General features: G+C 53.3%; 7 protein-coding genes across 7 annotated transcripts; 5 read left to right on the plus strand and 2 right to left on the minus strand.

Moving 5' to 3' along the window:
- Positions 1-98: 98 nt before the first annotated feature.
- P153DRAFT_431192 (chromatin structure-remodeling complex protein-like protein rsc1) lies at positions 99-3,222 on the minus strand. Its single transcript, XM_033672881.1, has 3 exons — positions 3,028-3,222; positions 1,418-2,969; positions 99-1,362 (listed from the first exon to the last, which is right to left on the minus strand). The coding sequence occupies exons 1-3, from the start codon at positions 3,171-3,173 to the stop codon at positions 391-393; spliced, it is 2,670 nt and encodes an 889-aa protein (XP_033524539.1). The 5' UTR covers positions 3,174-3,222; the 3' UTR covers positions 99-390.
- A 147-nt stretch (positions 3,223-3,369) lies between these two features.
- P153DRAFT_366616 (ubiquitin thioesteras-like protein OTU1) lies at positions 3,370-4,762 on the plus strand. The gene has a single exon (XM_033668091.1). It carries the CDS (start codon positions 3,611-3,613, stop codon positions 4,589-4,591), a length of 981 nt encoding a protein of 326 aa, XP_033524540.1. The 5' UTR covers positions 3,370-3,610; the 3' UTR covers positions 4,592-4,762.
- A 182-nt stretch (positions 4,763-4,944) lies between these two features.
- Positions 4,945-6,149, plus strand: P153DRAFT_315864 (uncharacterized protein). The gene is made up of 3 exons (XM_033664971.1): positions 4,945-5,015; positions 5,075-5,162; positions 5,211-6,149. Exons 2-3 carry the CDS (start codon positions 5,089-5,091, stop codon positions 5,845-5,847), a joined length of 711 nt encoding a protein of 236 aa, XP_033524541.1. The 5' UTR covers positions 4,945-5,015; positions 5,075-5,088; the 3' UTR covers positions 5,848-6,149.
- A 301-nt stretch (positions 6,150-6,450) lies between these two features.
- P153DRAFT_396482 (DNAJ domain-containing protein) lies at positions 6,451-8,538 on the minus strand. Its single transcript, XM_033671483.1, has 2 exons — positions 7,429-8,538; positions 6,451-7,378 (listed from the first exon to the last, which is right to left on the minus strand). The coding sequence occupies exons 1-2, from the start codon at positions 8,395-8,397 to the stop codon at positions 6,776-6,778; spliced, it is 1,572 nt and encodes a 523-aa protein (XP_033524542.1). The 5' UTR covers positions 8,398-8,538; the 3' UTR covers positions 6,451-6,775.
- Positions 8,539-8,751: 213 nt separating this feature from the next.
- On the plus strand, positions 8,752-11,167 carry P153DRAFT_290259 (glycoside hydrolase family 5 protein; the record flags this gene model as incomplete). Its single annotated transcript, XM_033663703.1, has 4 exons — positions 8,752-9,135; positions 9,188-10,119; positions 10,171-10,504; positions 10,541-11,167. 4 exons carry the CDS (start codon positions 8,752-8,754, stop codon positions 11,165-11,167), a joined length of 2,277 nt encoding a protein of 758 aa, XP_033524543.1.
- A 455-nt stretch (positions 11,168-11,622) lies between these two features.
- On the plus strand, positions 11,623-16,189 carry P153DRAFT_315875 (ARM repeat-containing protein). The gene is made up of 4 exons (XM_033664972.1): positions 11,623-12,724; positions 12,774-12,968; positions 13,015-15,010; positions 15,135-16,189. The coding sequence occupies exons 1-4, from the start codon at positions 11,840-11,842 to the stop codon at positions 15,761-15,763; spliced, it is 3,705 nt and encodes a 1,234-aa protein (XP_033524544.1). The 5' UTR covers positions 11,623-11,839; the 3' UTR covers positions 15,764-16,189.
- A 368-nt stretch (positions 16,190-16,557) lies between these two features.
- Positions 16,558-17,629, plus strand: P153DRAFT_289987 (Clavaminate synthase-like protein; the record flags this gene model as incomplete). The annotated part of the gene is made up of 2 exons (XM_033663688.1): positions 16,558-16,677; positions 16,802-17,629. 2 exons carry the CDS (start codon positions 16,558-16,560, stop codon positions 17,627-17,629), a joined length of 948 nt encoding a protein of 315 aa, XP_033524545.1.
- Between the last annotated feature and the right edge of the window lie 144 nt (positions 17,630-17,773).

Consider the following 17,773-nt stretch of genomic DNA (forward strand, 5'->3'; position numbering starts at 1 on the left):
TAGTAGAATGTATTTGACGAACTGCACATAACTGGTAGAACAATTCTATTTTAGCAAATGCTAAGAGGTGCAAATGCTCAAAGCGCGTCTAAGGAGTTTATAATTCTATCTCTAGACTTTTAAGCTGCAGCAAGGTGTTGTAATTGCTAACATGTGAAAAGAGCAGTCTTACTTGTTCTCACTGGCAATCCCAAAGGCCAAGCCGCACCAGCATGTACCTGGCTTGCCATGTGTTGAGCAGTGCAAAAAGAAGAGTATCGAACGAGATATTTGTGTTTCTTCAAACTCCATTGAGGAGATGCTAGTGTAGCACCATAACCACCAAACGCCACATTCCACTCGACCGTCCATACAGAGTTTCAAGCTCACCTCCCAAAACACATCCACCCCTTAAATGTCTTCTTCCAACCTCGCCGTCATACCCGTAACACTCGTCTGTCTCCCCGCCTCCCGCTCCCGCACATGTTCGTCACGCAGCAGATTCCTCGTGCTCGCCTGCTCCTGCGCCGTGACCAAGCGGTCCAGCACCGTCGCCACACCCTGCTTGGCCTGCCCGTTAAAAGCGTGCTCAAAGTCCATTTTCGTCGTGATAGCGAGCTGATCTTCCAACGCGCGCACAGCCTTAATGCCTAGTTTCGCAACGGCGGCTCGAAATTGCTCCTCCTCGTCTGCCTTTGCTTTCTTGGCTGCTGCGTCGCGTTCCACAGCGCCGGCTTCGTCGGCTTTACGTTTTTCTGCCTTGGCTTGTTCTTTCTTTGCGCGCGCGGCGAGGTAGCGTGCTGAGTGGCCGAGGGCTCGACCTTCTTTTGTGAGGGGCTGATCGACGTTGAGCGGCGGAGCTGTGAAGAACAAGATGCGGCCTTTTTCGTCGCGCTGGAATTGCTCGCGGATGTCTTGGGGGATACTGGCGTTGGCGTGGTCGTTCAAGACGTAGACTTCTACTGGTTGAGGGGCTTTGTATGCGGCTGATGGCTGCTGAGCGTACTGTTGTGGATAGCCTGGTGTGGGTCGGGGCGTCTGGAATGATTGCATTGGTGCGGTGGGTTGAGGGGTGAACGGGACATGTGGTGTAATGGGTTGGAAGCCTGGCGCTTGGGATCCTTGCTGGTGGAGGTGTGGGGCAGGCGACTGTGAGTGATAGTGTGTTGGATGTGTTGGCGTGTAAGCTGGCGCAGCGTGATGTTGTTGTGGTGTTGGTGCGGGCATAGGTGTTATGGTAGGTGCTTGCGGGAAGGAATGGTTTCTGTGTAACTCGGCACCGTAGCCGTTCGATGGCGCTCTAGCGAGCAGTGGAGTTGCCATTGGTGGTGCTGGTGGAGGTGTCGGTGGAGGAGGAGGTGTGGGTTCAGGGGGTGGCGAGTCCTGTGAGTATAGTGAGCATTTGTTTTGCACGAGAAGAAAGATAGTGAAAACATACCTTAGCATCACGTGGACGACGGTGAACAGCACCAATCTTTGGCGGAGCGTTTTCAGCACCCCAGTCAGGCTTTGGAAGATCGTCATCCTCGGTCTGCTCGTCCTTCAGCAGGTACGCGATTGGACTGGGAATCTTCTTGAGCTTGCGAGGAGCATCGAACAGATCCATCACGTAGTCTTTGTCGCGAACCTCATCTGGCAGACAGCTTGCCCACGTCTTGATCTTGTTGAATTTGTGGGCGTCTTCGTTGTAACGTGCTTCGCAAACGTAGATTTCCTTGTCTGGAGGGAAGTCGCGAGGCCGACCCTTGTTGTATCTAGTGACGAACATGACGAAGCATCGATCAACGACCTCGTCGATACGATGATCGCGGTACTGGCCAGTCTTAACAACCTCGTTCTCGAGGAAGTGTTTATCAAAACGATGGACGGTCTGCTCTGGACGGTAGTACCAGCACGCATTCACCCATTTCCCACCCTCTGTGTCTTGCCATGTCCGGTAGATCTGTGCAACGATGGGCTTCGTGAGGTCGTTTGTGTTCTGGATATGTACCCAATCGCCGACCTTCCAGAGTTCGCCATTGTGGATGATGCCGTTGGGCATAGGAATGCGACCCTCTTCCATGACAAAGTCTGTGTCAGGCTTGTCCTTCTCGATCTTTGCGATGACCCGGGATTCGCCCTGCAAATATACAGCATCCTGATAGATTTGGCTTTCTTCCTCGTTGTACTGCTTCGCATTCTCGAACATAAGCTCCACGTCGACCATAAAGTGGTCCACAGAGTTATACTTCTTCCGCTTTAGCTTCCGCTTGAGGATGTCCATGGCCATTGGGACCTTGATCTCAGCGTGGTACTCGGGCATGGCAGTCTTGTCAGGCACGCGCTCGAAGGCGCTGACCATCAGCTTGTTCAGCTGATTTCGAGGTTTGCGAATGGCCTTCATGATAGCTTTGATTCGAGCTTCCATGGGTGTGTCGACACGCGGAGGCCGCCCTCGCTTCTTTCTCGATTCCGGGTCGTCGTTCTTCGCATCATCTGCGTCCTTGTTTCTCGATCTCACGCCACTCTCACGCTTAGCAATGGCTGCTGAGGACCGTGGGCCGCGCCTCTTTTTGCGCTTGCTCTCGTCTTCGTCGTCCTCATCCTCATCTTCGTCAATCTCAAGCTCCTCCTCGTCGTCTTCGTCATCTTCCTCCTCTTCCTCCTCCAGTGGTAACGGTTCTGCCTCTGGGATCTCTCCAAGATATGGCAATGTCGCGATTTCCTCGGTTATGAGTTTTTCGTCGGCAAGCTTCTTCAGCTCTCGCAAGATGACGGCCTTGACCTCCAGCGCATCCACGTATGCTTGCGAATCTTGCCTGTTGTAGACTTGGGCGTTGTGGGGAATAAGGGCAAGGTCGCGTACGAAGCTGGCAAAGTCCTTGTAGTTCTTGTGCATGACGTTTTGCTTGATCGTACTCAAGGCCATGGGCTCCTTGATGATATCGTAATAGTCGGGCACCGCGCGCTTATTGACCTTGCGCTGGAAGAGCTTCGTAGGGTCGTATCCACTGCAAATAGTTATCAGTACTCGAATTGTCTGTCACGTGTATTGCGCAAAATGCTCACTCTTCCGATTCATAGGCGTAGATATTGTGCAGCACCGTCGACATGGCCTTCCATTCTTCTGGCGTGACGGTCGACTTTGCGCCTGCGGCTTCGGCGGTCTCGGTCGTGGGAACGGGCGTCGAGCTTGGCGCGCGTACGGTCGCCATCTTGTCTGTATAATGGCTCTGCGCTCAAGACGTCGGAAAATTGAAGATGCGCAAGTCGTGGAGGTGTCGCGTCGTTCGCATGTAGAAGTCGCGAACTGGTCAATGCGCGCTTGGCGACTCGACTGGGATCAGGGGTCCAGCGAAGCCGCGGCGCGTTCAGAGATTCCGGAACATTCACTTGCGACATCATCCACAATTCACAGCCCTGACCGCCTTCGACCATGCTGCTTAAGATGACAAAGAGCGTTGTGTCGCCTCTTTACTCTCGCCTTGTGCGCGTTTGATGATACCACTGACCCATCACATTGACCAACTCATACCACGTCGTAGCTTGCTTGTTTCGTACTGCCCCACCATCACCCTTCGCCTCCATCCTCTCCCTCCCGTCCTTCAACTCTCCTCTCAAAGCTTTACTTTTTTCCACTGTTCTTAGCAAGATGCCTATTAGAATCCGGCTACGAGCGCCCAACGGCCAGCACACCCTCTCCCTTGAGGACAACGCTGCCGTCTCCGACCTTCTCTCGTCCATATCCACCTCTACGGACTTGCCTCTCTTCGAGCTCAAGTGGGGCTTTCCACCTCAACCTCTCGACCCCGCATTATACGGCTTGTCTACACTGTTGAAAGACACCGATCTCAAGCTTAATGGCGCGCAAATAATCGTCATCGGACAAGCCACCGGGGACCCGAGTGAAAAGAAGCAGGAGGAGGAACAGTCAAAGTCTGCGCCCCTCTCGCTGCAACGGAAGCAGGCCTCAGCGCTCAAGGACAAGGATACGCCCGAGATCCCAGTTCCTGACCGCGGTGGCACTGTTGTCTTGCGTGTCATGCCAGACGACAACTCCTGCATGTTCCGAGCTGTAGGCAGTGCTGTTCTTACAGATACTCTCGACTCCATGACAGAGCTACGGTCTCTGGTAGCACAAGCTATTCAACGAGATCCAGACTTCTACAACGAGGCCGTCCTACAGAAAGCACCCGACGAGTACTGCAAATGGATATCCTACTCCGACTCATGGGGTGGTGGGATTGAGTTGAGCATTCTGTCTCAGGAATTTGATATTGAGATTGCTAGCGTCAATGTACAAGATCTGAGGGTTGATCGATTCAACGAGGGCAAAGCGAAGCGCTGTATCCTCGTCTACTCTGGCATACACTATGACACTATTGCGTTCGTTCCAGCTGGGTCTTCCACGTTCGACCCAGACAACGACGTCAAGCTGTTTGACGCACGAGATGACGTCATGCTAGAGGCGGCGAGACAGCTCTGCGGAGAGTTGAAGAAGGCGCACTACTTTACCGACACGCAAAAGTTCGACATCAAGTGTAACACATGTGGTTGGAAGGGTGCAGGCGAGCGCGGAGCAGTGAAGCACGCGAACGAAACAGGGCACACCGATTTCGGTGAAGCTAATTAGGTGCGCGGTATTATTGTATTCGTTACATTTCGTTTGGCTGCTTGTTCGAAACATATCGGAGCGTGTAGGTTGTATGCCTGCGTGTTTGATTTGGCGGGTTTGTATTCTTGAGACGTATATCCATAGAGGAGCGGACAACATGAATAAGTAATAATAGAGAGTGTCAAGTCCTTCTCTTTTTTGTCGCAAGGACTTCAGCACTCATAGTGCCCTTCGTGGCTGTACTGATACTTCATCTTTTTGCTCGCATTGTCAATCGCTAACTTACTCAAGCGAGCTTGTGTTTCCGCGAATCAAAGTTATTTCCTGATCTGAGTCAAGGGTTGTGCATGTTCTCACTACTCATAGATACCCCGCAACGTTCAACGTCAGCCCGACTGCCATCATCCAGTTATTGTCTTCTTAAACAGTGCAAGTCTACCCGGTAGGACCAAGCCTCGCCGTTAAGTTCGCTCACTTCGCTCGATACTGAAATACATTTAGCTGTTTTCCGCAAGATGTCAGACTCAACACCGCCCAATGAACGCCTCACGACACTTATAGCTGCTGAACAAGCGAGACATATACCCAAGTAAGCTCTTTGAATGGTTGTTGAAATTGCGTAAGTTCATGTCGATAGTATTACCGGCGAAACGGTCGCAGTGCTTGTTGGTAGCAAGGTCTTTCACGTCCACGAAGCCGTCATCACCAGCAGTTCGGAGTTCTTCAAGAATGCCATGAAACCCGAATGGAGAACTGACCTTACCAAACCTATCAATCTCTCCAATGAGCGCCCAGATACCTTCGAACAGTATAGTCGTTGGTTGTACACGAGAAGAATTGTTACAACCACGAATTCGAGGGTCACATACGTAGACCTCGCACATCTATACGTCCTTGGTGAGAAGATTTTGGATAAGGAATTCAAGGATGCTGTCATTCACGCAACCATCGATCGTAAAATGCAGGGCGGAAACCATCCGTCCGCTTCAACAATCAAAATCCTCTATGAAGGTACTCCTGCAAACTCTCCGGCACGACGCCTTATGATCGATTTCTGGGTGTTTGCTGCTACTCCTAGCTGGAATACCGTCAAAGACCCTTCTGAACTTATGAGTACCGACTTCCTGATCGAACTACTTCCTATGCTGTTCAAACATCGTATGAGACCGGCGGAATCACCACCTTGGGTTGCAAGTCCCGAATCCTACTACACTGATGGCTTCGATGACGTTACAGATAGCAACAGCGACTCCCAGTCTGAGGTGGCCACCTAGAATGCGGTGGATATGCCCGAGGTTTGACTGAAGATATCTGGCGCTCTGAGGTATAACAGGGTGAAGACGACAGAACGGCACGACTGTACACGTGGAAGGTGCATGGGAATCTGGAAAGAATACTGGCTCGCCTTTTTCTCGAGGGCTTTCGAAGAAAGTTTCTACTAGTTAAAGAAGGAGCTTCGACGTGAACAACAGTAGCAAGTCTACAGGAACATGTACTAGAGATTGTGACCTTCGATCAAGTCAAATCTTCCTACAAGGAATAAGAATGCACATATGTATACCTAATTCAGAGTGATCAATACTTCCTGACGAGATTGTGTCACCACCGTAACTTCTCCTCTCCTCATTCCGGAGAGTTCTTCACTACGGTAGACTTGAGTGTCCATATGGCTCTGATGAGTGAGTGTGTGTTTCCCCCGAGACTGCTTCCATAGCACACCGCCGGTGATATCAGGTAGGGAAACTACAGTATCAGAGTCTTGCGCTTTGAGTCCAGTCTTATATCTACGGATGGGTTTCCAAAGGTTAAATGACACACATGCTTGTACATCGAAGACCTCCCATGTTCACGTCTCAGGGCTCAATCGAGTGCTATGCGCGGTGAGCGAGGAGTACACGTATACAGAATTTAGTAAAAACATGAGTTTTGCCCGCTACATCTACGAGTATCATTCGGAGATTATGAGAAAACGTTGGAACGCGCGTTAGCTTCCAGGGAATAGACAAGATGGTAGAGCATGGTGTGTGTGTATGTGCATAAGAAAAAATCTTGAATTTCGATTCAGGAATAGCTTCAGCAACGACGCCGACACACATCGAGAGAAGAAAAAGAAAAAAGAAACGCCAGGAAATGCCTCCCACCCAGCTATCTAAGCCCGCGACCCAAACGCCCAAGCCCCGCTGCGCCGCAAACCCAAACAAACTAAAAGCCAAACCCACCAGGGAAGCCACCCCCCTGCTGGAACTTGAAGTTACCCCCACCGGGGAACCCACCGCCACCACCCTGTCGGAAGTGGAACTGCTGACCTCCGCCGTTCCCAAACGGATTACCCTGGAAAGGATTCTGCTGCTGCTCCTGACTATTCGGATCATCACCGCGATCAAACCTCGCCTTAAGTTCCTCATCACTAAGAACCTCGTACGCCTCGTTCACCGCCGCCATTTTCTTCTGCGCGTCCTCGGGCGTCATGTTATTCGCGCTCGCCTTATCGGGATGGTACGCCTTGGAGAGTTTGCGGTACGCTTTCTTGATGTCGCGATCGTCTGCGTCGCGGGCGACGCCGAGGACTTTGTAGTAGTCTTTTGTCTTTGAGCGTTTGAGGAGGGTGTGTGCTTTTTGGAGGAGTTCCTGGATCTTTTGGGAGTTGGCGTGGTGTTCTTTGGCGTGGTCGAGGGTGCGGACCGCTTCTTCGAAGAGGTCCGTGTCGAGCTGTTGTTGGGCTTTGTGGAGGAGGCCGTGGAGGGAGTCCGGGTTTAGTTGGAGGGCTTCGGCGCAGTAGGGGGCGCCCTTTTTGAGGCTGTTCATCTGGGGGGAGGTTAGTGGGGTGGGAGTGCATGGACGAGATATGTACTCACCTCGATGTAGGCTTCGCAGGTCATCTCGACTAGGCTCTGGTAGAGACCTTGGGGCGAGTTCTTGTAGATGTAGCCCATCTCAACATAGTCTTGGAAGTCTTGCTTCACTTCCTTGAGAAGGCCGGGATCCTCCTCACCACGGTCGATCAGGAGTTTCGACCCAGTGGCAAACTGCCGCTTGTCGAAGTGCGCGCGGACCTTCTTCAGATCTTTCTCGAGGTTCTTCTCGCGTCTTCTGAGCTTCATGCACACTTTGGAGTCGGGGTCTGACTGCAGACACTGCGCGATGTGCTTGATACCCTTGTCGGTTTCACCCAACGAGTAAAAGGCCATGGCGGAGCTCTGGAGATGCGGCTCAACGTCGCCGGTGTTGATCTGGAGAAGATGCTGCAGGTCACTAATGCCCTCGATGACCTCGCCCTTTTCAAAGCGACACCTGGCTCTTGTCTTGCGAATGTCGTAGGCTGCGCCGGCGATCATGATGGCCGTTCCAGCATGTGTGACGCAGTTCTCCCAGTCGCCCTTCTCGACTGCCTCTTGCGCGAGTAGAGCAGCGCTCTCGGCTTCCTCCAGCTGCTTGACGTCGTCGGTCTTGCCTGCTGCCTCGTAGTCCTTGCGCGCTGCAGTCCAGTCGGCCTTCCTTGCTCTTATCTTTGCCCGCTGCACCAGGGCGCCCTCGAAGCCGGGCTTCAGTTCCAGCACCCTGTCGAAGTCATGTTGCGCCTGGGCGGCCTTTCCGAGTGAAAGGTAAGCGGCACCGCGCCTGAAGAAGGTGAGGTAGTTCTGGGGATCGCGAGAAATGGCAACGTCGAAGTAGACGAGCGCATCCTGCGCATTTCCAGTGGCGAGTTTCACGCTGGCATCCTTGATGAGTTGCGACACGGGAGTGTCTGTTGGGATGTCCGCGGGAGAGAGGGCGGAGGCTAGAGGGAGCAGCCCGAGGGCGAGCGAGGACAGCCGGATGATCATGTTGACGGAGTGGATGTGTGAATGAGTGACGGAGGTTGGGTGGAAGAATACAGAGCAGATATATACACGAGGAAGGAGCGACCTAGAACATGGAGAAGTGCGAGTCTGGAGGTGAAACGTGGTCGATGCGACTTGGAATAAATGAATTGAAAGTTGTCCTTTCACGACTGCCGCACTGGACCCTTGTCCCGCGCGCCGCTAGCGAACATCCCTGTCGACGCTATCAATAGTGACGAACGACCAAGAACTCAAGACGTAAGTCGCCTGCACGTCGTGTACGTGCATGATCGCGTCCTCTACCTCCTCCATTCTCATCTTCTCCTTCTCTCTTCCCTCCCTCTTACCACCTTCACTATGGCACCGCTCAGACTGCGCATCGACGGCCGGACGTTCCGGGATCCCCAAAACCGCGAGGTGACGCTGCACGGCATCAACTGCGCCGCCGACGCAAAGTTCCCCGCAACCCCCGACCAGCCCTCACACGTCTCCGACAACTTCTTCGACGGCGACAACGTCTCGTTCGTAAACCGCCCTTTTTCTCTCTCAGACTCGGCCGAGCACTTTTCGCGACTGCGCAGCTGGGGATACAACACGATCCGCTACATCTTCACATGGGAAGCAATAGAACATGCAGGGCCGGGGATATATGACGAGGAGTGGATCGAACACACCATATCCATTCTGCGCAAGGCGAAAGAATATGGGTTCTATATCTTCATGGATCCCCACCAGGATGTCGTAGGTAGCATTCTTACCAGTACATAGTGCTGTAGTCTGATATATCGTGTAGTGGTCACGATTCTCTGGAGGTTCCGGAGCACCTATGTGGACACTCTACGCATGCGGTCTGAATCCGCAGTTCTTTGCCGTCACCGAAGCCGCCCTCGTACAAAACACGTACCCCGACCCGAGCACATTTCCCAAGATGATCTGGGCGACAAACTACACACGAATGGTGTGTCAGGTCATGTTCACGCTGTTCTTTGGCGGCAAAAATTTCGCCCCCAAGGCCATCATCGACGGCAAGAACATCCAGGACTATCTGCAAGACCACTACATTGGCGCATGTGAGCATCTTGCTCAGCGGATCCATGCGGCGGGTGATCTGGAATACGATCCAGTCATTGGATGGGAGAGCATGAACGAGCCCAACAGGGGCTTGATTGGCTTTTCTGACATCTCCGTCATCCCCAAAGAACAGCAGCTTAAGAAGGGAACCACGCCTACCGCTTGGCAGGCAATACTTACCGGATCTGGTAGAGCTTGCGAGATCGATACGTGGGACTTTGGCGGCATGGGACCATTCAAGTCCGGTTCAGCACTGATCGACCCCGAAGGCAAGACGGCCTGGTTGCCCGCAGACTACGACGAATCGCATTACGGCTGGAAACGCGACCCTGGTTGGAAGTTGGGGGAGTGCCTTTGGGCTCAACATGGCGTTTGGGATCCAACAAGTGACACGCTCCTCAAGAAAGATTACTTTTCGAAGAATCCAGAAAATGGCGCCTCGATTGATTACGAATACTTTACGAACAACTATTACCTAGCACATTACCGCAAGTACAGCAAGATGGTCAGATCAGTGTTCCCAGACGCGATAATGTTTTGTCAGCCCCCAGTGTTGGAGATACCACCCACTATCAAGGGAACTGCGGACGACGATCCGAACATGGTCTTTTCGCCACATTTTTACGACGGCATAACCCTGATTACGAAGAAATGGTAGGCGTGTTTGGCGCACTTGATATGAAGCATAACTAATTTCCACTTTAGGAACCGTGTATGGAATGTGGATGTGTTTGGTGTGCTGCGAGGAAAGTACCTCACGCCAGCATTCGCCATCAAAATTGGGGAGAACGCCATCCGAAACTGCTTTGCTCATCAACTCAGAGCGATAAGGGACGAAGGCACAGAGCACATGGGCGTCCACCCCTGCGTCTTCACCGAGATTGGTATTCCCTACGACATGGACGACCAGTACGCATACAAGACGGGCAACTACAGCAGTCAGATCGCGGCACTGGACGCCAATCATTTCGCCCTCGAAGAGAGTGAGGCAAGTGGGTTTGCGTTGTGGACATATGTTGCGACAGTAAGTCAACGCGGTGTATGCTGTTAAAGACATGATACTCATAGTCCTTAGAACACCCACTACTGGGGCGATCAGTGGAACGGGGAGGACCTCTCCATCTACTCATTAGACGACAAGGCAGTCCCCGCAGGTGCATTCTCGCCAGCAGACTCCCGCGCATCGTTGGACACGGACTCGCCCGCTTTCTCTCGCGCTCATTCAACAGATACACTCAGCGTCACGCCCGACACGCTGAAGAAGACAATAACACCCGAACGCATGAGCTCGAGCAAGAAAGAGGGAACCGTCCGCGGCCTGCGCGCAGCCGAAGCGTTCATTCGTCCAACACCATTCGCTGTGCATGGTAACATGTCACACTACGGGTTTGATCTGAAGACGTGCACATTCAAGTTGAACCTTACCGCGCCAAGCTCCACACCGCAAGACCACCCGACAGTCATCTACCTGCCGATATTCCACTTCCCAGAGACCAGCGTCGAAGCCAGTGGTGGCAACTGGACTATCACTTCGGAGATTAGCAACGGCACCGAGCAGCAGATAATGAGGTGGTGGCATGCGGAAGGTGACCAGACGTTGAGCGTCAAGGGCGTGGTGAGGAAGCCTGGGAATCCCGTGGGGACAGACGAGGAGGAGGGATACCTGAAGCAGTGCCAGAAGAACAGCTGTATTGTAATGTAGACGGAACGCAGTCACGGTTTGGTATACTTTGGAGAGGTGGATTTGGCGATGCACGGTTATGTAATCCGAGTCGTTCGATTCTCAGGTCACGATGTCAGCGCATTTGTCGCGCTTACTATTTGTTGGTTGTGCCGCTGCACGTATAATTGTCGTGTGCGCCGTCCGCGGTATCTCTCTATATTATATATGATAGTCATGACGTTATATACTGTAGTCTCGAGGGAAGGATCGATCTAGCCGGACAGACAGCTGACACCGCGTCGCTCGAACGCGTCCACCTCCAAGACGAACGGCAGCCTGTTCGGCGCGTTGGCGGCACCTGGACGGGCACGGATGAGTCTTGCTCATCTGCCAGTATTCGCAGGCAGCGGTGCACTATGCACTGACGCTAGGAGCTCGTGTGAGGTGTTCAACGATTCTTCACCGCCGGGCTCGGTGTCTGGTTCTGGGGGTCACGGCGCGCGCCAAAGCTTCTCAAGCAGCATCGTCCCTCCATCCTCGCTTTCGGTACCACATTTTGCCCAACTGCACACTCCTTTGGCAACACAGCCACCACGACCACCACGACGATCCCCACTGACGCGTCCCGCACAGGACTTTTTCACCGGCCTCAGCCTTGGCTACTGCAGCGATTCTAGACCCACTGCCAGCGCCATCGACGCCGCCTCCACCATGGACGCTGGGGCCCCGCAAACAAACGGCCGCAGCCACGCCCAGCAACAGCACCACTCCAACGGCACCTCGCCATCCGACCTCTCACAAGTCCTCGAAGCGCTGCAGGCCATTTACTCGCCAGCCTCGAGCAACGACACGCGCAGGCAAGCCACTGAATATCTCGAGCAGGCCAAGCGGCACCCCGATGCTCACCTACACGGCCACACCCTCGCCCTCGACCAGTCGCAGCCCGCACAGCTTCGCCACTATGGCCTCACCGTGCTGGAGTACTCGATCAAGTACAACTGGGAAGAATTCTCTGCGGACGGGCAACTCATGCTGAGAGGCTATGTCGTCGAGCTCGCGGGGAACGTCACCGAGAACGACGCCGCATACTTGAGAAACAAGATCGCGCAGCTCTGGACAGAAATTGCCAAGCGTAGTTGGGGCGCGGAATGGCTGGATATGGACCAGCAGCTGGTCACGCTATGGACCACCTCTCTACACCACCAAGCCATCGTGCTGTATATCCTCGAGACCCTGTCCGAGGAAATCTTCAACCGCGAGGATCCCACAGCGGGCCTGCGAGGTAGCGATTTGGGACGCGCGTGTGTCGACATATTTACGCCCCTGGCAGTCATGCAGGAACATCTTCCTTCGCGGGACAAGAGTTTGAATGTGCGTTATGGTGAGGAGGGATGGCTCACGAGGCTGTGTGACAATCTGGGATGGTGTCTGGGCCAGGACTGCCAGAACCAGGAGGCTGTCAGGACAGGCGCAATCAAGACGATGAATGCGCTCAGGGCTGCCATGCCCTGGATCATTCCCAAAGCCATCTCTGCCACACACGTCATTGAATCTGTCTGCAAGGCTCTTTCGGTTGCAGTGGTCGAACTACAATTGGTTTGCTACCTCATTACCTTGTATTGTCATTATACTGACTTCAAATCAGGCCGCCGTCGACGTCTTGCAGGCCATCTACAGCCGACACCATCTCCACGACGATGAGTTCGTCGAGCTCGTATGTCCCATGTTCACGCCTGCTAGCGTCAGTCTACTGCGAGATGTATATAACTGGACACTGTCAGATATGAACATCAACGATCTGGACGACCAGAAATACACATTGTGCAAGAAGCTGTCCGAGGTACGGATTTTCCCTATCTGCCCCTGAAACCTGCTAACGATATCAGCTGGCAAATCACCTTGGGTTGTTCATCGAGCAGAAACCTGAACAGATACCAGAAGGCAGTGATCTTGCTGGCATCTTTGGCTTTCTCTTCGACACTCTGCAGAATCCCAGCCTCGTTGTGTCGATACCCGTGCTTCATTGTTGGACCAAACTACTACGTTCGCCAGTCGTCCGAGATTCGAGCGTGGTGAACTCAATGGTCGGTGGTCTTCTCGAGACATGCTGCGCGCGCTTGATCCGATACGAGGCCTTGCCAGAAGACACTGAAGACGTCACACTGCAGTTCTTGAACGAAGACATTGACACTGTGCCTGAACGACATGCTTTCTTAGGTAACTATCGCAGATTCTGTGCCGACGTAGTCGAAGTGCTTGTTAGGAGAACGCCAGTCGAGGCCATGGAGCACATCCTTGGTCGGGCAACGAACATGCTCCAAACTCTCTACAGTGATCATCCACCGTTTCAGCCGCAGACGTTTTCGAAGACTTCGGCGCCTGCCTTGCGAGTCGATGCTCAAGTCACAGTCATAGAGGCAGCGTTGAAGGGGTATCTTAAGTGGTTGTCCTCGCAGGGGGAAGATCCGCAACAGGATGAGCGAAAACGAAATGCAATGGAGAACTCGCTCGAGGAATGGGGTAGGCAGATCCTCCAAGCACGCTTCGAAGATCCCGAGATTGCGAAGAAGATCATTACGCTCATGTCAACGCTCGCAACAAGAGCGCTTGGTGATCGGCCTGCTTTCGCTCTCACATTCCTTGAGTATATGCTGACCATACGCCTTGCGGACAACACAACGTTCCCACAGTATTCTGAGACAGTCAAGGAGCTAGAGCGTGTCTGCAGTTTGGAGATGCAGAAGCTGGCGATGAAGTTTGCCGATGACTTCATGAACGTGTATGGACAGTTAGAAAGCAAGGTCAACGAGTTGATCGCTGACCCCACTACTGATGAACGACAGCGAATGGCATACTCGGCATTCCTCTTTATCATCATCCACCGGTGCACAACACTAGACCGAGGGACGCAAGAGGAGCGCATGAGGCAGATGCTGAACCAAGTCAAAGACGCGTGGCGAAGTGAAGAATTGACAAAGTCGGTGTCGGAATTCCAGTCCTTCTGTGGTGTTCTTGGTATGAGGCGGTTACCGGACTTTCTGTCTGCAAGCAACTTTCGAGGCGTGCAAGACTGGTCTGAACAACCCCTTAACAGCGATGGCCAGGCTATGCAAGCTTCCATGTTGGAGCAATCCCAGCACTTGCCCTTGCGACTTACCAAGACTCTTCTTGCTGCTTCGACAGAAAAGCTCAAAGATGGCTCTCCGGCTTATGAAACTGCCGCAGTGCTGTGGGCTGAGGCAATCCCAGTTCTTCTTCCCAATCTCCTCCAACTCGTGAACCATGCCCAAGCGTTCAATGATATTGATAGCAATTGGTCGCATCTTCCAATCGAACTGCAGCAGGTCATTCGTAGAGTGCTGACTGATCGCTTTTGGCAAGCCGGTATCTCAACTGAGAGCCGAGACGACTTCTTCAGTCGAGTAAGTGGGTCTAAATCGACCTACGAAGGCTTTGCATCCACAGTGCGAGGAACTGTGCGACAGATCAGGGAGAGTTCATACTACATCCTGTACTCTTTGACACGTTTCCGAGAATCTTTCTACGGTATACAGGACTTGCCAGGACCGCTCAGCCAAGCACTATTTGGACATGCCCATGCTTTGACGGCGCACCACCTGTCAGTCTTGTTGACAGTCTCTACACATCTCATCGAAGGGTGCCCAGTGCAGCTGCGCCAACACTTCCTACCACCGATGGTACAAGGTCTCTTTAGGGAACTGGACAGGAAGATCTCTTCAGAGTGGAATGAAGTTGCTCGGCAGATAGCGGAGTCGGGGGATAACGACGACTTGACAGGCGAGATGAAAACAGAGAGTATACTTCGTCAGCTTACCTACTCGTCTGTCTCGCTTGTTGCGGTTCTACTCGACCCCAGACAAGGTATGTCGCCAATCGTGCACCACTGGCGCAAGTACGTCGACTGTACTATACAGGCGCGCTCTTACCATAGTGACTTCACCTCTGTCCCCTATATTATCTCAATGACTAGCACTAACGAATGCAGAACTCTCCCGTCAAGACGAGCACGATCGTCGCGATGCAAACAACCAGCCCATGTGCGACTTCATCCTCTCCATGCCATCCGTACTCGAGCCTATTCTCATGTTCTGCAACTCAACCATCCGCGTCCGCGACACAAGATCAGTCAATACGGTCGTACGCGTTATGCGTTCTTTACTCCCGCGGTTTAAGGAAAAGTCACCAATCCGCGACTACTTCTGCAACGACATCCTCAAATCCGCCATCACCTCCCTTCATGAACCATACTTCGTCGACTGCCAAAAAGAGCTCGCCGCCCTCATCGCAGGCGTCATCCACCTCGACGACGAGATCCCGCGCTCCATCATCCTCTCCCTACCAGGCATGGGCGACAGCTACCGCGTCGACCGCCGTCTCGCCAAACTCAAGACTGCAAACCGACAGGACGAGCGCATGCAGCGCGCCATCGTGCTCGACCTCCTCAGCAGCATCAAGGGCGTCAGCATCCACGAGCAGGGCAAAATCCAACGCGCGGCCCCGAAGAAGAGATCCGCGTTCCAGGAGCAGTACATGAGTGTTGATCAGCCGACGGTGGTTGTCAGGGGTAATAGCCCCGAGTTGGCGGGCGTGGCGAATATGTTTGGTGATTCTTGAGTTCCTGGGTTATTACACGGGGTAAATGAGAAGCTAATCGAGGGTCTGTGTAGGTGGGATGAGTTTACATTGCGTGTGGGTGGATGGCGGTAATAAGATGAATGGGAGGAGGGATTCGTTCATGATGGGTTCTCAGCGACGACGGCGGTGGAGCGCTTGATGGGGTTTGCATTGCGTGGGTTGTTTGGGCTTTTCGTGCGTGTATGATTTGGGAAGTAGCTTTGTCGCTTGGATTTGGGGATTAGTCGGTTGGACTTTATTCGGTTTGATTGAGCTGAGCTTGGGAAGTGGTTTTCTGGAGATGCGCGTCTGGGGTATATACCTTACTAGATCTTCTTTCTGTATGGATATGGATATGGATATGGAGCTGGATATGGATAGCAAGTCGATCTACAGTATGACTTAGAACGCGTGGCTTTCTTGCTGATTGGTTGGCTTGCTTTGAAATTGGTTGGTTTTGTCGTGTGCTGACTGATTGGTGACGCTCGCAGCTGCATGCATGCAGATCAGTGAATATCGTAACGCTTACCGATTAGCGTGTACTACCCCAACATCATCATTGTCATCAGGCAACCAACCCATGGGCTTTAAAAAGACGTTCAAAGATTTAAATGCTTACCTTGACTGTTCTACCCCCCTACTACTCTTTCTCTACCTTCCATCTTCTCTCTAACACTCATCATCAGACAAATATGTCGACGACTAGTTCGATACCTGTTGTGGATTTCTCTGCTTTCCTAGAGGGGAATGATATCGGCAATGCCGATGCGAGTGGAGGACAGAAAGAGAACGGGATGGAGAAAGAGCGAGAGCGTGTAGCGAAGCAAATAGACACCGCCTTCCAAAACGCAGGCTTCGTCTACCTCACAGGCCATGGTGTGAGCGCGGATATGGTTCGGGAGGCGTTCACATGGGTGAGTAACGGCCCCCTGATTAAGCGCGGTCCTATCTTGCCCAGCACACGTCTGGAAGACGGACGGGACAAATGGACACATAATCCCACCCAGCGGACACCCAAGCTAACCACCTCTCCCCCAGTCTAAGACCTTCTTCGCCCTGCCCCCCGCAACTAAGATGCTCGCCCCCCACCCCCCAGGCGGCACTCACCACCGCGGCTACTCCTCCCCCGGCCTCGAAAAAGTCTCCCAGCACACGTACTCCGACGTCGAGATTGAGAAAGAGCGCCAGGTGCCAGATTATAAGGAATCCTTCGAGAGCGGCAATGTGAACGATATCGCGCAACCGAATATCTGGCTCCCGGAACAGGAGTTACCGGGTTTTAGGCCGTTTATGGAAGAGTACTTCACGGTGTGCGCGGGGCTGGTGCATCGCGTGCTGCACGCGCTGAGTCTTGCGCTTGATGTCCCAGCGCCGGGGCTGGGGAGTACGCATGCGGAGAGTCTGTTCCAGCTCCGACTCCTGCACTATCCCGCCATGCCGGCAGAGGAACTACGCGACCACACGCGTGCGAGGATAAACGCGCATTCAGACTTCGGCACGCTGACGCTGCTTTTCCAAGACGCGGTTGGGGGGCTCGAGATCGAAGATCCACATGCACCGGGTGTGTTTCGCGCCGTGCCGCCGGTGGAGGACGCGGTGCTGGTTAATGTGGGGGATTTGTTGGCACGGTGGAGTAACGATCGGTGGAGGAGTAGTGTGCATCGGGTTGGGCTGCCGGGGGAGGGGGGTGGCGAGATGGTGCCGGAGAGGTATTCTATCCCGTTTTTTGCGACGGCTGATATGGATACTGTTATTGATGCGTTGCCCGGGTGCTGGGATGAGGCGGATCCAGAGTCGAAGAAGTATGAGCCGGTTACGGCGTGGGGGTATGTCCAGATGCGTATGGCGGCGCTGTATGAGGGGTGAGGTTGCGGACGGGGTGTTTCTCCTGTGCCAGTGACTGGTTTGGGGTCTGTTAAAACCCTCAATGACGTTTTCTTGTTTCGAAATCTTTTCCAGGGATTTGCTAGGCAGAGCGTTGGTGCACATGTCTGAGATTGAGCAAAGCGC

This window comes from Dothidotthia symphoricarpi (genome assembly GCF_010015815.1).
Source record: "Dothidotthia symphoricarpi CBS 119687 unplaced genomic scaffold P153scaffold_9, whole genome shotgun sequence".
Lineage (NCBI taxonomy): Eukaryota > Fungi > Ascomycota > Dothideomycetes > Pleosporales > Dothidotthiaceae > Dothidotthia > Dothidotthia symphoricarpi.

What these genes read in the sequence shown, in the direction of transcription:
- P153DRAFT_431192 (XM_033672881.1), bottom strand. Translation starts at nt 3,173, where the DNA reads ATGGCGACCGTACGCGCGCCAAGCTCGACGCCCGTTCCCACGACCGAG. An exon ending in TACGCCTATGAATCGGAAGA is followed by an intron (nt 2,970 to 3,027) that starts GTGAGCATTTTG and finishes AACTATTTGCAG; the next exon opens with TGGATACGACCCTACGAAGC. An exon ending in GTCGTCCACGTGATGCTAAG is followed by an intron (nt 1,363 to 1,417) that starts GTATGTTTTCAC and finishes CTATACTCACAG; the next exon opens with GACTCGCCACCCCCTGAACC.
- P153DRAFT_366616 (XM_033668091.1), top strand. Translation starts at nt 3,611, where the DNA reads ATGCCTATTAGAATCCGGCTACGAGCGCCCAACGGCCAGCACACCCTC.
- P153DRAFT_315864 (XM_033664971.1), top strand. Translation starts at nt 5,089, where the DNA reads ATGTCAGACTCAACACCGCCCAATGAACGCCTCACGACACTTATAGCT. An exon ending in CAAGCGAGACATATACCCAA is followed by an intron (nt 5,163 to 5,210) that starts GTAAGCTCTTTG and finishes TCATGTCGATAG; the next exon opens with TATTACCGGCGAAACGGTCG.
- P153DRAFT_396482 (XM_033671483.1), bottom strand. Translation starts at nt 8,397, where the DNA reads ATGATCATCCGGCTGTCCTCGCTCGCCCTCGGGCTGCTCCCTCTAGCC. An exon ending in CCTGCGAAGCCTACATCGAG is followed by an intron (nt 7,379 to 7,428) that starts GTGAGTACATAT and finishes ACCTCCCCCCAG; the next exon opens with ATGAACAGCCTCAAAAAGGG.
- P153DRAFT_315875 (XM_033664972.1), top strand. Translation starts at nt 11,840, where the DNA reads ATGGACGCTGGGGCCCCGCAAACAAACGGCCGCAGCCACGCCCAGCAA. An exon ending in CAGTGGTCGAACTACAATTG is followed by an intron (nt 12,725 to 12,773) that starts GTTTGCTACCTC and finishes ACTTCAAATCAG; the next exon opens with GCCGCCGTCGACGTCTTGCA. An exon ending in TCTACTCGACCCCAGACAAG is followed by an intron (nt 15,011 to 15,134) that starts GTATGTCGCCAA and finishes TAACGAATGCAG; the next exon opens with AACTCTCCCGTCAAGACGAG.